Consider the following 15,313-nt stretch of genomic DNA (forward strand, 5'->3'; position numbering starts at 1 on the left):
TCTTCACACATTTTTCGGACAGATGCAAAATGCTTCGAATTCAATGTTTTGGATTTAATTTATAGCGACGCTAGCATTCGCACAAAGAGGCTGCTTTAGAGCCGAGAAGCATCACGTGAGGTTTCTTTCCTGGAGCAGGACCACAACAAGATCGGTTTTCTACTGTCATACAATATAACATTTCATTCATCGGTGCCAGTCCAGATTGGACGGCACAACTATGAGCTAGGGTACACTTCTTTGCAGGTTTATTGACGCAGACAAAATTTTTGAGCATGTTGCTTCCGTTATGTTCCCAGAATTGTGGACATTCCAATTTTGAAGCTAACGTAGCTAGGGAAGTAGTTCCTATGGATATTAAGCGGACTGTACTAGTCGCCTTCATGTAATCACTTTCCAGGTTCTTTTCTTTTCATTTAATTGGCAAGTTGAATATTGTGTCGAGTTCGTCAGTTTAAAATCGAGATAGGTGCTCATATTACCTATAGCTAAGCCTTTTCTGAAAGATGTGACCTCTCATCCTCTATTGAAACTTCGGAAAGTAAAAATCTTGTTCAGCACAGGCGAAATCTACACAGTACATATGCGGGGTGCATTGGAAATTCATACTGCACAGGCATAACCTATGGGGATTTTTGCGTATAAAGTTGTTAGAAATGCAACTCAAGCCACGAAGCACGAATTATATTAATCATATCTGAGGCACAGTTGTAAAATCATTGGAATGTTAAAGCAGGCCAATATCGAATCGCGCAGAGCTAGCACATTAGTTCTACGGCGAAAGTATGAAAGTAATTGTGGGCACAACGAATCTGCAGGGCTGAAAAACTACTGTGGCGTTTTTCCGGCGCACATGTTTCAGTATATCGAGTATGGATTTATCTGAAGGAATGGTTTGACTTAATGAGGTCTGCCTTACTGACTTATTAAAAGGAAGTCAATACATTCTAAAATGCTTGGAAATATTGTGTTGTCTACAGTCCTAAACATGTGCGAGGCGGTATGAACGAGTTCAATTCAAAAAAGAAATAAAAACATTCAAGACACAACACAGTTCCGGAAAGCAAAAGTTGTGACTTTCCCTTCTAGGCAATCATTTACATTACCTCATAAAGTCCTCAAAATTCGAACTGCTAGATGACACCGAAAATTGCCGCATAGTATTTCTTCCTACATGATTACCACCCGTTCTTGACATGCCTGCTTGCTATTTCAGCATCCCATGGTCCAAGACGGCTCCGCTCCTTGGATGAAAAGATAATTCCGTTCACAAACTGTTCGAAGGCCATAAAATTTCTGCAGGATCCTGCCGTATTCACCAATAGCACAGTAATTTGCACCGCTGGGAAGGGCAAAGGAACATGCTTGGTAAGTAAAAAACTCAATTTTTCCTCAGAAGAGTTGTCTGTGCACCGTATGTATGTTAAAATGGCATTTTCAGAATATGTGTTATTCTTCTCGTCATAGAACGTGTTCAAAAGTGATAACGCTGCTTCCGTTCAATATAAGTTTCTCGAATTTCTGAAAACTGTCAAAAGGCCCAACCGCTATGACATTATTTAGACCCTTTTTGGGGAAGTAGTATCAGATATAAAGCCATGCTATATATATATGATTATGAACTTTCAGCCAGGGCTTTTATTGTTATTATTCACACTTTTGCATGCACTAATATTCTCTTAGCTTTGACCATAGTGGTTGCTGCGAAGTATTTGAGTACCAAATTGCAATACCACAAGTGGAGCTTGACAAAGCTGTCCACCGAAATTACCAAGAAATCCTCCTCTTGTACACATTTCAGCCCTCCTGGGTACATACTAATATAGAAAGATCAAAATGGCTTGCCATAATCGTGTGACTAATTCGATCGTCAAATAACCAGTCTGAGAGAGGTTCCGGATAAGTTTGTGTGCTTGAGAAATTTTTCCTCATTCAGCTTTCTTCAATACCGCCGGCGTGCAGTCATTTAGTCTTTCAGAAAGAAATGGATAAGGGGCCTTAAAGTTCTGAATAGTTACGTAAATATGTTATCATATGCACATGACCTAGCCTTTTATTGCGACTCTCTTTTTGAGGCGACTGCCAACTATTGCGTCTGAACAAATATATTCCGCTCTGGCATGACGTTTGAGGCAAAACACCCTCTGTTATTAAACCAAATCATGGCGCGCAACAATGGCAAGGTATTGCACAGCAAGGCTCCAGAAATCAAATAACATTAAACCTGATAAGGTTGTGTAATATATAAATCGACGTCCTCGAACAATGAAATAGGGCTCTTGACTTCTTCCTAATATGGTTCTGGATGGAATTCTTGGTAATATTTTCACAGTTAAAGAAGTATATCGTAAGTAGTGCAAGCGCTCTCTCTGTAAACAGGTAATGTGCCTTGAGGCAGCAAAGTGGTAGCAGGTTTCCTGTCGAATTCTGTTTTTTCGGACACTCTTATGGACTAAATTTGTCACCCAGTAAAGTTTCGATTACTTAGTTTACGGTAATTTATTTTTTGAGAAAATAACATTAACGAAGGTTTTGTTTTCTACAGCCTCAATTTGATCATTTCCTATTGCCGCGATCATTTTCGGTGTTCATTCTTCAAATATGCCGCCACACAACCTAATTGCTGCGTTTGCGAAGCAAGACGCCTTGTCGCGTCTCGATTGATCGATCTCGATTGATCGCAGCCTGGCAGCGCTGACTCTACATTGTTCCTGAATGTTCTAGTAGCTTTGACCGCTTTATCTCGAAAGTTCGCTATCAGCTTTAAATTGAGCACGGCCGACAGCGGCGGGCATTCTGTTCGACGACCACCGAGCACGCTTGTCGCTTCGCCACCGCCGAGTGATTCAGTCCATTTTGGGTGCATGTCAGCCCAATAAAGTTTTCTTTTAGAAGGCTTTTGTCCGTCTTCATCGCTGCTTTGATTGCCGTCACCACTACGTGACATCTGGTGGAGGTGCATGGTGGCCTTCCATGATAAGGACGCCCCATTCAATTCGTGAAGCCAGCACTCAGCGCTTCGCACCCGAGGACAAGCCAGCAACTCAGCGAGCCAGCCTACGTCTCCAGGGAGAGGAGCCTGATTTTGGGACCCAGCCGGACCGCACCAGAAATCGAAAAGACGCTGCTACGAGCACCGATCGTAACTCGCCGAAGATGTGGACACCGATCATACTGCAGCAGCCGCGGGTGTCGCCAACATTCAATGGATCCCTAGGTGAAGACCCTGAAGAATGGTTGGACCAATTTGAGTGTGTGGCGTCGCTCAACAAGTGGGTGATGTGGCAAAAATTGGACACGTGTTTTTCTCATTGGATGGCTCCGCACGCACGTGGTACGAAAACTACGAATCGGTCCTTACGACATGGGAGCTATTCAAGAGAGAACTATTGAAAGAATTCACCAGTGTCGTGAAGAAATAAAGAGCCGAACGACTTCTCGAGTCCAGGATCCAGCTTCCGAATGAGCCCGTTCGCGGTTACGTCGAGGAGATGAAGCGCCTATTTCGCCGCGCCGACCCCCATATGACTGAGGAAAAGAAAGTTGAGTTTTTAATGTGCAGCGTAAAAGAACAACTCTTCGGCAGCCTCATCCGCAAGCCGCCAAAACCAGTCGAGGAATTCATGCAAGAAACCTGCACGATTGAGAAAACCCTTGACGTCTTTGCTCGGCAGTACATCGCCATTCCTCTGCCTGTGCAATCCGTTCGGACACGACGGCCACCACCAGCGGCAGCTTGAGGGAAGTAATTTGCGAAATCGTCCGAGAGGATCTACGCCGATTACTTCCATCCTCCCCACAGCCACAAGCAGCGACTCTGATAGATGTGATACGGGAAGAAGTGCAACAGGCACTTTTCACCCCGACGGCCACAGAACCCCCGGCCATGACCTACGCCGCTGCAGTAAGGACTCCTCAGCCCCAACGACAACATCTGCATCCTTTCCGACATGAACAACTTGTTCCCGAACGCCACGTCCCTGCCTCCGCCCGCCCAGCCTACGATCGACGCTCAAGCCCTAGGAAATGCGACGCCTGGAGGACTTCCGACAACCGGCCGTGGTGCTTCCATTGCGGTGAGGCCAGCGATATTCTTCGTCACTGCCCGTACCGATGTATCGGTCTTCGAGGATTTGCCGTTGACGCCCCACGACCAGGCTTCGGGCAACGTCCGCAGGAAATTGACGAGTACCTGCGTCAAGAGGAGCACACGCCGAACCGCTTTTCGCGCTCACCATCGGCGTCAACCTCGCGCTTTGAGCCCCCACGCCGCAACTACGCAGCCGTGGTACGAGGAAGGTCTCCCAGCCCTCATAGGGGAAACTAAAGACAGCAACCTCTGGAGGTGAGGTTGCTCACGAGCGAAACGCCGAAGATCCTCCACCGACCACGCCCCTTGAAGACGCTGCACCCGCGACGCCGCTTGAAGAACCGACACTCGCTGCACCGACGCCGCACACTATGACAACCCCGACCACGACGCAAACTGCCTTCAAAACGACCCCGCTACCCAGAATAGCTTCGACGATACGCTTCACCCGCGACTCGGATACGCGAGGAAGCCTTGACCCGACACCGAGAGCGACATGCAATGCAAGAGCCAGGACCTCCGACTTAGAAGTGACTATCGACGGCCGGAATGTTTCCGCTCTACTCGACACAGGAGCCGATTACTCGGTGATGAATGGAACATTCGCTGCGCATCTGAGAAAAATCACAACAGCTCGAGACGGCCCACAAATTCGCACTGCAGAGGGCCACCTCATTGCGCCATCAGGATGATGCACAGCGCGAGTGACTCTCAAAGGACATACCTATGCGGCGACCTTTGTTGTGCCACCGCAGTGCTCCCGCGAAGTGACCTTGGGTATGGATTTCCTTAATGAGCTTCAGGCGATCATCGACCTGCGATCCAAGCTGATCACGCTTTCGACGTACGAAGTCATCGGTTCGAAGGAAACTCGGAAAAATCATGTTCCCCTGATTGTCCTGGACGAAGTAATGAGCGTCCCACCCCGTTCAAGCGTTATCGTAACCGTAGGTGCCACGAAAGCCAATAACGCTGAAGCCATCATCGAGGGGAACTTGCAGTTGCTCCTAGACCGAGGAATCAGCATCGCAAGAGGCATCGCACATTTCCGCAATGGCCAGGCCGAAGTACTGCTGACTAACTTCAGCGAAGAATACCGGCACAATAACAGAGGACCGACGATTGCTTTCTTCGACGAAATATCTGACGTACGAGACTCCTTCGCCCTGTCCGACCCCTCCGCAGAAGATTCGCCTGACCAAGAGAACTCGCCCGCTTTCGACATCAACCCAGCCTTGCACCGGAACAGACAAGACCAGATCCGCAATCTACTTCAAAGCTACAGTGAGTGTTTTCCGACATCACCGAAGGTGCGACAGACGCCAATTGCCAAGCATCGTATTATAACGGATCAACACGTCCGACCTCTCCGTCAAAGCCCCTACTGTTTGTAACCGCGAGAAAGACAAGCTATCCGGGACCAATTCAAAGAAATGCTTCTCGACGACGTCATCCAGCCCTCAAACAGCCCATGGGCGGCACCGGTTGTTCTAGTCAGAAAGAAAGACGGCGCACTTCAATTCTGCGTTGATTACCGCCGCTTGAACAACATATCAAAGGACATCTAACCCCTCCCCCTCATCGACGACACACTGGACCGCCTCTGCAACGCCAAATATTTCTCACTGATGGACCTAAAGAGCGGCTACTGGCAAATTGAGGTCGACGAAATAGATCGCTAGAAGACAGCATTTATCACTCCGGATGTGCTGTTTGAGTTCAAGGTGATGCCATTTGGTCTCTGTTCCGCACTAGCGACGTTTCAGCGAGTAATGGATAACGTGCTGGCGGGCCTGAAGTGACAGATTTGTCTGGTATATTTAGATGACGTCGTTGCCTTCGCCTCGAACTTTGAAGAGTCCCTCAAAAAACTTCGAACAGTACTAGATACCATCAAGTCGGCTGGCCTAACCTTGAAAGCAGAGAAGTGCCACTTTTCCTACGAAGAGCTGCTGTTTCTAGGCCACATCGTTAGCAACGCGGGAGTACGCCAGGAACCGCAGAAAACAGCTGCTATTGAATAGTTTCCACCGCTGGCCGATAAGAAAGAAGTGTGCAGATTTCTCGGACTGTGCGCATATTACCGACGATTTGTGAAAAACTTTTCGCGCATCGCCGAGCCCCTGACCCAACTGACGAAAGCAGACGTGCCGTTTAAATGGGAAGCGCCGCAAGCAGAAGCCTTCAAGGAACTTCAGCATCGTTTACAGTCCCCGCCGATCCTTGCGCATTTTGATTAAAACGCCGATACTGAAGTTCATTTCGACGCAAGCAGCGTGGGCCTAGGTGCCGTTCTTGTTCAAAAAGCGACGGGCAGGAGAAAGTCATCGCATACGCTAGCCCTTCCCTTTCCATGGCCGAGAATAACTATTCGACAACTGAGAAGGAGTGCCTTGCCATCATCTTGGCTGCGTCAAAATTACGCCCCTACCTGTACGGACGACCTTTCAAGGTAGACAGCGATCACCACGCGCTGTGCTGGCTTGCAAATTTGAAGGACAGCTCTGGACGACTAGCTCGTTGGAGTCTTCGTCTCTAGGAGTTTGACGTCACCGTCGTTTACAAGTCCGGACGCAGGCACTCTGACGCCGATTGCCTCTCATGAGCCCCTGAAGATACACTGCCGCCGGACAACAATGAAGACGCCTTCCTGGGACCCCTCAGCCCCAGCTCTTTTGCTCAGCAGCAACGCTTGGACCCCGACCTAAAATGCCTGATCGAGTACCTGAAAGGCAAAGTTTCTTCACCCCCCGCTTCATTCAAGCGAGGACAGTCTTCTTTCTGTGTGCAGAATGAGGTCCTTGTGAAGAACTTTGGAATGAGGAAAACATCCTACCTCCTTGTTGTACCTGCTTGTCTCCGCGAGGATGTTCTACACACTTCACACGACGAGCCAACAGCTGGACATTTCGGGTTTACTCGCTCCCTCCGAGGCATTCAAGACAAGTATTACTGGCGCCGACTGTCTGCTGATGTCGGACATTATGTGAAAACCTGCCTAGATTGTCAGCAACAAAAGACCCCTCCCACACGACCATCAGGATTTCTGAACCCCTTTGAACCTACCCCAAGGCCCTTTCAGCAGATCGGCATTGACTTGATGGGCCCTTTTTCAACGTCAACGTCTGGAAATAAGTGGATCATCATGGCGACCGACTACCTGACCCTCTTCGCCAAGGCGAAAGCCCTGCTGAACTGGAGAGCAGCGGAAGTCGCCAAATTTTTCGTGGAGTGCATTCTTCTTCGACACGGCGCCCCCGATGTGCTCATCACGGACAGAGGAACAGTATTCACGGCCGAACTAACGCAAGCCATCCTGCGTTACAGCCAAACCAGTCACCGGAGGACAACTGCATACCATCCGCAGACCAACGAACTGACCGAGCGCCTGAACAAAACCATCGCCGATATGCTCGCCATGTACGTCGATGCCGAACACAATACCTGGGATGTCATCCTGCCTTACGTCGTCTTCGCCTACAACACCGCAGTGCAGGAGACCACCCACAGGACGCCTTTTAGACTCGTCTATGGCAGGGAGGCCACGACCACGCTGGACGCCATGCTGCCCAATGTTACAGAAGAAGATGACGTTGACGTTGCTGCCTACCTTCAAAGCGCAGAAGCAGCTCGAATGCTTGCTCGATTACGGATCAAAGATCAGCAGCGGTCCGAAGCCAGACGCTACAAGCTACGAAGACGCAACACGCAATACAAGCCTGGAGACCACGTCTAGGTTGAGGCGCCCATTCGCCACCGTGGATTGAGTGAAAAGCTTTTCCGCCGCTATTTCTGCCCGTACAAGGTTCTTCGCCGGCTAGGTGAACTGGATTATGAAGCCATCCCGGACGCAATGACTGCATCCCAGCGACGCCGCGTACGACCAGAAGTTGTCCATGTAGTCCGTCTGAAGCCGTATTATGCGTGCTAAAGGATGCTCCATTTCCATACTCTATTTCGCAAGATCCATTTTATCTCTTGCTAGTCGCATTACTTGTTTAATTCATCGGGTCGATGCTTCTTTGAGAGGGGAGTAATGCCGCGAACGTTTACAATGTTTGTTCATTCTTCAAATCTGCCGCCACACAACTTTATCGCTTTGATTGCGACGCAAGACGCCACTAGATTTATCTCGATCGCAGCCTGGCAGCGCTGATTCTACGTTGTTCCAGAATGTTCTAGTAACTTTGCACGCGTTATCTCGAAAGTTCGCTATCAGCTTTGAATTGAGCACGGCCGACAGCGGCGGGCATTCTGTTCGACTACCGCCTAGCACGCTTGTCACTTCGCCGCCAGCGAGTGATTCAGTCCATTTTGGGTGCAAGTCAGCCAAATAAACAGTTTACTTTTAGAATACCTTTTGTCCGTCTTCATCTCTGCTTCGACTGCCGTCACCAATACGTGACACTATATACGTTGAGTAGAAGTTAGGCTAAGTGCTGACTCTCTTGACTTTTTGGAGCCACCTGGAAACATCACACATACATGAGTGGGAGGATTTTTTGCAAAGCTCTTGCGGCTCCGAATATATTGAAAGTGCGGTATTCATTTCGATGTCTCTCGAGTAAGACTCGAAATGGCCTCTACAAGTGCTTACTTTATGTCATGTTACGAGCTCCTGCTTCAAGCCCTTTGAGCTTCGGCAATTTAACGTTGAACAATGCCTGACAAAAATGTTTTTGTATCCATGCTCGGCTGATCGCCAGACAAGTCAAAATAAAAAAAAAACACACAAACAGAACCTTTCTTGATTGCTGGGATGTCGTAGTTCAATTGCATATTTTACAACGGGCTTCAAACAGGTGCTTACCAGTCCCGCCATATGAGATACTATTTAAACCTCTCTGATGGCAAGTGAGTGCATCGTAAGACGTTATAATATGCTCGGCCTCCGCTTATTTTGAGAGAATAGAATGTCTTTCAGGTCTGCTGATGTGGACGCTCGTGGAAGAGGTGCTGCATAAAAAAGGCCGTCACCGTCGGGAAGACGCCGATGTAACGAGCGTTAGCAGCTTGGCTTACTAGATGAAGAAAGCGAAGAAGAACGCGCCGCTCGTCTCGAGAAACGCAATGTAATAATAACCTTTGAAACGGGGTGGATTGCCACCATGCTCGGCTACGAGTGCACGCACGCCGCATAGCGGAACGATCTCCTCCTAGCGCCATCCATCAGAAAAACTACCATGCACATCTACCCATTGTCTAGTTGCACCCCCTTAAGATACGTCCCTAACGAAATTTAGCTCGTTTGGGGGCTCAAGGTGGGCCTAGATTTCGGCTTGCGTTGCGATATCGTAGCGCTTCACTTAGTAGTGGCATGTATGCAGTGTTTACCTATTATTCAATTGTGGTTTTATTTCTAAAGCTCAACCCATAGGGTTTTATATCCAACCAAATTCGGTATACAACTTTCGCCACGTGGGTGCCCGTTGTTGTCGGAGTATATATATCGGAACGAATGTATACATGTATAGCGGTCCCGTAACGGGACAGTTTTCCTACCCGTGTTAGGAAATTTTTGTGGTGAGGAGAGCTGAGAGGGCGAAACCAATTTTATAAGCCACCATTTCGGATTCAAGAAACCGAAACTATGCCGCCATTTCATCCCCTGAAATCATACTCGCATAGTTCCACCTCCGTCCACCATATTGGGTCGTGACGTCATCATTGGGACGCGCCAGGTGGTTCTTTCTACAATACTATTGTAGATGGCGCTACAAGTCTCAGTGCGAGATGCGCAGTCTTCTAGTTGCAGCCACAGATGGCGCTTTGATCTCAGGGTGGTAGGAGACCTCACGAAATCTCGAAACGATATGAGTAGTTCCTGCCACAGATGGCGTTGTGATCAAGTGTGGTAGCAGACCCTACGAAATCTCGAAACGTGATGAGTAAGAGCTAACGCTCTTAAAACTCATTTCTAAATACAAATGTCCAACAAATAGACTCTGATAGCCAAATGATGCCTGTGTGGAAGACGCTTGCCAACTTTAAACGTTCTTAAAATGATGCATTGCCAATACTCTCCTGCCAACGTCAATGTTATTGTATATTCCTTCCGTTTTCTTCTCAAATGTGCTTAATTATTAATTATTAGTCTAAAAAAACAGCCTTGGAAGATTGCTCTCAGATGTTGTAAAGCCAAGATGCTGTCGTCACCTATCCGTAGGCTTGAGTCCTTCAAAGCTCTAAATCGTTTCTCCTGGGTACCATCTGCTCACAAAAATTCAGAAAGTTTATAAGATCACCTTCATGTTATACCTCCGGTTCACTGAAATTTCCAGATTCCATCGCTTCAGTTTTCTGGGCATATGAGCAAAAGGATTTACGTGCCTAATAAATGGAATAAAATGACTGCCTTTGTTTACACAGAACGAATTCATTGCTAGTTGTAGTCCTGTCCACTGAAGTGGCACTTCTCCGCGTGCTGGAGGTCTAAATGAAGGCAACCGTGTGATGAGCATTGGTTTTTGAGCACTAGATGGCACTTTTACGTGCCAGCATACTCGCGCAGATTCAGGCACCGCTAAGATGGCCTCACAAATTTTACAATTGCTTGGTAGGCACACAATACTTCGCTCCCCCTACCGCATTTCAGCACCTCTTTCCTCCATGGCAGCAGTAAAGAAGGTTTTGATATAAAAATGAATCCGGCAGTGGGCAGTTTTGCTTGACCACATGAACCGTTCCTTTAGGAAGAGATGAAGGCGCTAAAAGGAGCGACAAACACGGAGTAGCCTGAGAATAGTATACCAGGCGTCTCAGTAAATGTAACTAAGCAACAAAAGAAGTTCTCTAATCCAGTGGAATAAACCGAGATCTCTTGAGTGTCGCCTGGCCTAGTCTTACATTTTTTTCATTCTACAAACTTTATTACTTAGCGAATATTGATTAAAAGAACGTCTTGCTGGGCAAGTTGGTACATCTTTGGATTACAGGCGCGACAACAGACAGACCACAAGGTAGATAAACGGGACGGAGCGCCACTCACAACTGATTTATTCAAAGGCACGACAAACATATATATACCAGCTGACACGCAAGGAATACTATCATGTTCCAATCTGATATGACAGCGAACGCGTGAAAAAATCGTTCTCTGCCCTATACAACGATATGGACGTGTCGCTGACACACATGCTTCTTTTCTTAGCAATAAAGCAGGGAACATGAAAGAAATGTGGAGCAAAATAAGGAAGGGCCAAATTTGCCTAAGCATATAAGGTCTTGCCCGTCACGCTCTTGTGAGCCATGTTTTTCTGGTGTGCGAATTTTATCAAGAAGTAAAGACACAAAAGCCAGGGATTTAATCGAAGCATTCTTTATTGCTAAGAAAAGAAGCATGTGTGTCAGCGACACGTCCATATCGTTGTATAGGGCAGAGAACGATTTGTTCACGCGTTCGCTGTCATATCAGATTGGAACATGATAGTATTCCTTGCGTGTCAGCTGGTATATATATGTTTGTCGTGCCTTTGAATAAATCAGTTTTGAGTGCGCTCCGTCCCGTTTATCTACCTTGTGGTCTGTCTGTTGTCGCGCCTGTAATCCAAAGAATATTGATTACATAACATTTTTATAGGCCTGAGGAACAATCAGAGAATATGGAAGTATCAGACTATTTTGCAACTTTTGCTCAAAGCTGCCATTTAGGTAAGTTAGTTTTTTAGCCGTTCTAAGCCATAACTCGCTCAATAAATAAAGATCTGCAAGTAACAATGCGGCCAATTCAACTTCTCCAGTCGCGTCTCGGAGAGCACAATACGCTTGTTTTTGGACCGCTCTTGCCAATGAGGCTTCGCCCGTGCTCTGCGGTAAAGATGTTAGCCAGAATCTAGTCTGAAAACAGCGTTGCTTGAACGCTAGCACATAACCCTACTGTAATCATTTTTTTGACGAAAACAGCACTGGTAGGTGTTTTCGAGACTGTCTATAACTTCTCTATTCACACTGTTCATGAAGCGGATAACAGAATGGTTCGCTAACAGTTAGGAAAAATTAATCCAATAATTCGCAAATGCGAAATGAAAGGACGACCGTTTCTTATGATTTCAAAAGATCCAAATAACATTTACATCACGAAATGACGGTTTGTTTGGTGCCACTCGCATCCCTCTGCGACCACTGGTTCTCCCACCACGGCCCTCAGTGGGTCGCCCATAATTACGGTTGCAAGGACCAAAGGTCGTAGGTACAAGTTCCTCACACATACCAGGCTTCACCTCAATTAACTAGTTTGTGCGCCAGGCTGTGACTATTCTTTTGCCTTCACTCCTAACCTTCTGCGCCTAGCTGGGGGTCAAAATTTTGTCCCCAATGGCAACCCCATGTGACCCCTGTCTGTGCACCCGCTCAAATAGAGGAACGCTATCATAAGGGGTAAACCGCACTCCATGGCGTCCCGACGATTGCGCGCTCGCGGTCGCGTGATGGGGGGTCAGATTTTGAGGTTCGCATTTTGCTGGCCTTATATTTTCAGCCGCCATCTTGAAATCTCGGACGGACAAGAAACTTTCGAATGCGAGTAGTAAGAACTAAAGGCCCTAAAACAATTCAATCCAAGAACGGTAAACCTGCAATGTAGCGAGGTGCATCCCCTGCAAACTGAATAAGTTCGTGTTTGCGTTTTGAACCACGCCGTAAGGGAAGGGATAAAGAAGTGAGTGAAAGAAGAAAGGAAAAGAGAGGTTTCGTACTGGAGGGCTCCGGAATAATTTCCACCACCTGGGGATATTTAACGTGCACTGACATCGCACAGCAAACGGCGCAGCCACCGCGGTCGGGTGCGTTTTTGTGGAGGCAAAACGCTAAGGTGCCCGTGTGCTGTGCGATGTCAGTGCACGTTAAAAATCCCCAGGTGGTCGAAATTATTCCGGAGCCGTCCACTACGGCACCTCTTTTCATTTCTTCTTTACTCCCTCCATCATTCCCTTCCCTTACTGCGCGGTTCAGGTGTCCAACGATACATCAGACAGATACTGCGCCATTTCGTTTCCCCCTAGACCAATTATATTAACAATTAATATTATTATTATTCACGAGAAATTCTTACACTTAATGACGACAGGTGATGCAGATGAGCTTCCTGAACAACTCTGCCAGATAAAGTGAATTATATACATTTTTGCGGAGCAGTGAGTCAGCGTAGTTGAATGTATAATTCTCATTTATGGTAGCGGCGCAATACAATGTATTGATGCAGTGGCAGTAGCTTTCACACCAACACCGTAGAAGGATTAGCCTTTTCCAATAAAACAAGAAGTTTTCAATCCAGTTTCAGTTTATGTGAGGGTGGAAAGTATTAGCCTCAATTGCACGATGTTTCGTGTGACGCGATAGTTCTTAGTCAGAATGGGTCCCCTACATTTCAAATAAACATCCCTAATTTTAAATACCAGAAAGCCAGCTCGAGGAGGCTCAAAATGCTTCAGCTATACGCATGTGAAACTATAAATGATCATAGGCGTAAGCGTTCCATAAAATATTCACTGTTTTATTTCCAGGTGTTTTCAGGGAATATTGAGCGCAGTATGTTTTGGCGGGCAGCATAATGTCCTGTGTGGAAAATGGGTATGATTTCCAGTGCAAAGTTTCATCTCCAGTATAGAATTTAAGGCATTGTTCAAAGTATCGCCACTTTGAGTTCAGTGAAGAAATAGGCAACTTAGTTCCTCTCTCCTATTGTTTTTTGCAGGGTGACGGTGGTGGACCTGTACTCATCGTAAAAAAAGGACGCGCCACACAAATTGGCGTTATCTCATTTCCGTTAAGCTGTAAACCCTCTCTAACCATGCCGAGTGCCCACGCCCGTGTGGACTATTACTTCGAATGGATTAAGGACGTGCTTAGCTATTTTAGCAGATATCACAGACTGGGGAAGGGCATGAATCCAAAAAAGAACGACACAGCACCAAGTCAACCAAAACCACCACCCGGAAAACCAAACAGACCACAAGAGTTGCCACCGCCACCACAGAATGGTGATATTGGTCATCTGCCCAACTTCACAGACCCTGAACCAATTCGAGGATGAGCAAGAAAGTGTACTCAAACTCCACTCAGTGCTGCCACACGGATTGTTGAATCAAGCAAAGGGATTTTCTGAATTAAAGCATCATTCGAGCCCAGGGCAGAGCTTGTCTTTATCATTTCAGGGCCAGCAGGGAATAACAGTCAACCTGCAGCCAATTCCGCATATGCGGTGTTCCTAAATATTGCATATAATAAGCATAAAATAAGAGTGTACTCCGAGCCCCTTATGTAGCGTTCTCATGAAAAAATGCACTAAAAAAGATTTTGTGATAATTAGCAATACTTCGTTTTCGAAAGATCTCACATGAACGCAGACGTACTGTTGAGTACGATTCAGTGCCTTCCATAAAGGAGGCACACGCAACACGTTTCAAAGGATTTTAGTTCAAATCTAGCAATGAATGAAACTCTGCATCAGTCTCTGACTGAGTTTAGTAAGCAGTACTCAATAAATAATTTCGGCATAGAAAGAGAAAAAGTCATGTCGGCATAGGAAGATTTCATGTTCTCACTGTGCAGAGAAACTCGTTAAAATGTGAGAAACGTTGGCGCCATATGCACTATATGTAACTGCTTCCTGCTTCGCTACAGGTTTCTCTCACTTCACGTGGAAATGACCACGAGATGGTGTGTTTGTTATTGTGGCTAATCGTTACTTCAGATATTATCACCGGCATGACTTCGTCTAGGGCAGCACAACTCAGTATTCGGGGACGGCGAGCGTTGGTTTACCGAGTGGGAAAGAGAACGAAGGGGTACCCTCAGATCGGGGCAGACTACGTCTCTCTACAGAGCCTAAGTGTGTGGGCGCTGTGAAGTTGTATTCTTGCCACTAGACATTTTCTTGTGCGGATTGGGAGTCGCATACAAAAAGTACTGGTCGGTCGGCCGGAATATCTGCAGAACGTCTGTCACATCGCATATTCGTACGAGTTTTCCAGTCGTCAAACCCCCAGGAAAGTCCAGTCGGCTGTACTTTGTAAACCAAGCCGTTGGTGTAAACCTGAAGGCTGCTAGAGAGGGTCTCGTGTAAGAGTGCTGCGGATGCATGCGTCACTGCAGGGATGGTATTGCGTGCTTGGCCTTGTGCAGAAAATGATAATGATAGTAGACAGGAGTAGGCGGTCTAGTTGGATGGAGTGGTACGACGATTAGCGCCGTAGTGGCGCGGCAGAAATAACAGTAAAGTGCGAG

The 15,313-nt window shown here is 47.0% G+C and overlaps 1 protein-coding gene across 1 annotated transcript in view; it reads left to right on the forward strand.

Moving 5' to 3' along the window:
* The window catches only part of LOC144103429 (brain-specific serine protease 4-like), a 35,675-nt gene extending 21,889 nt beyond the window's left edge, over positions 1 to 13,786 (forward strand). The window contains exons 7-8 of the mRNA XM_077636149.1: positions 3,005 to 3,217; positions 13,782 to 13,786. Coding sequence (XP_077492275.1) covers positions 3,005 to 3,217; positions 13,782 to 13,786 — 218 coding nt within the window. The remainder of the gene's footprint in view (positions 1 to 3,004; positions 3,218 to 13,781) is intronic.
* Positions 13,787 to 15,313: the final 1,527 nt, after the last annotated feature.

Source organism: Amblyomma americanum, chromosome 9, assembly GCF_052857255.1.
Source record: "Amblyomma americanum isolate KBUSLIRL-KWMA chromosome 9, ASM5285725v1, whole genome shotgun sequence".
In the NCBI taxonomy this organism is placed as follows: Eukaryota; Metazoa; Arthropoda; class Arachnida; order Ixodida; family Ixodidae; genus Amblyomma; species Amblyomma americanum.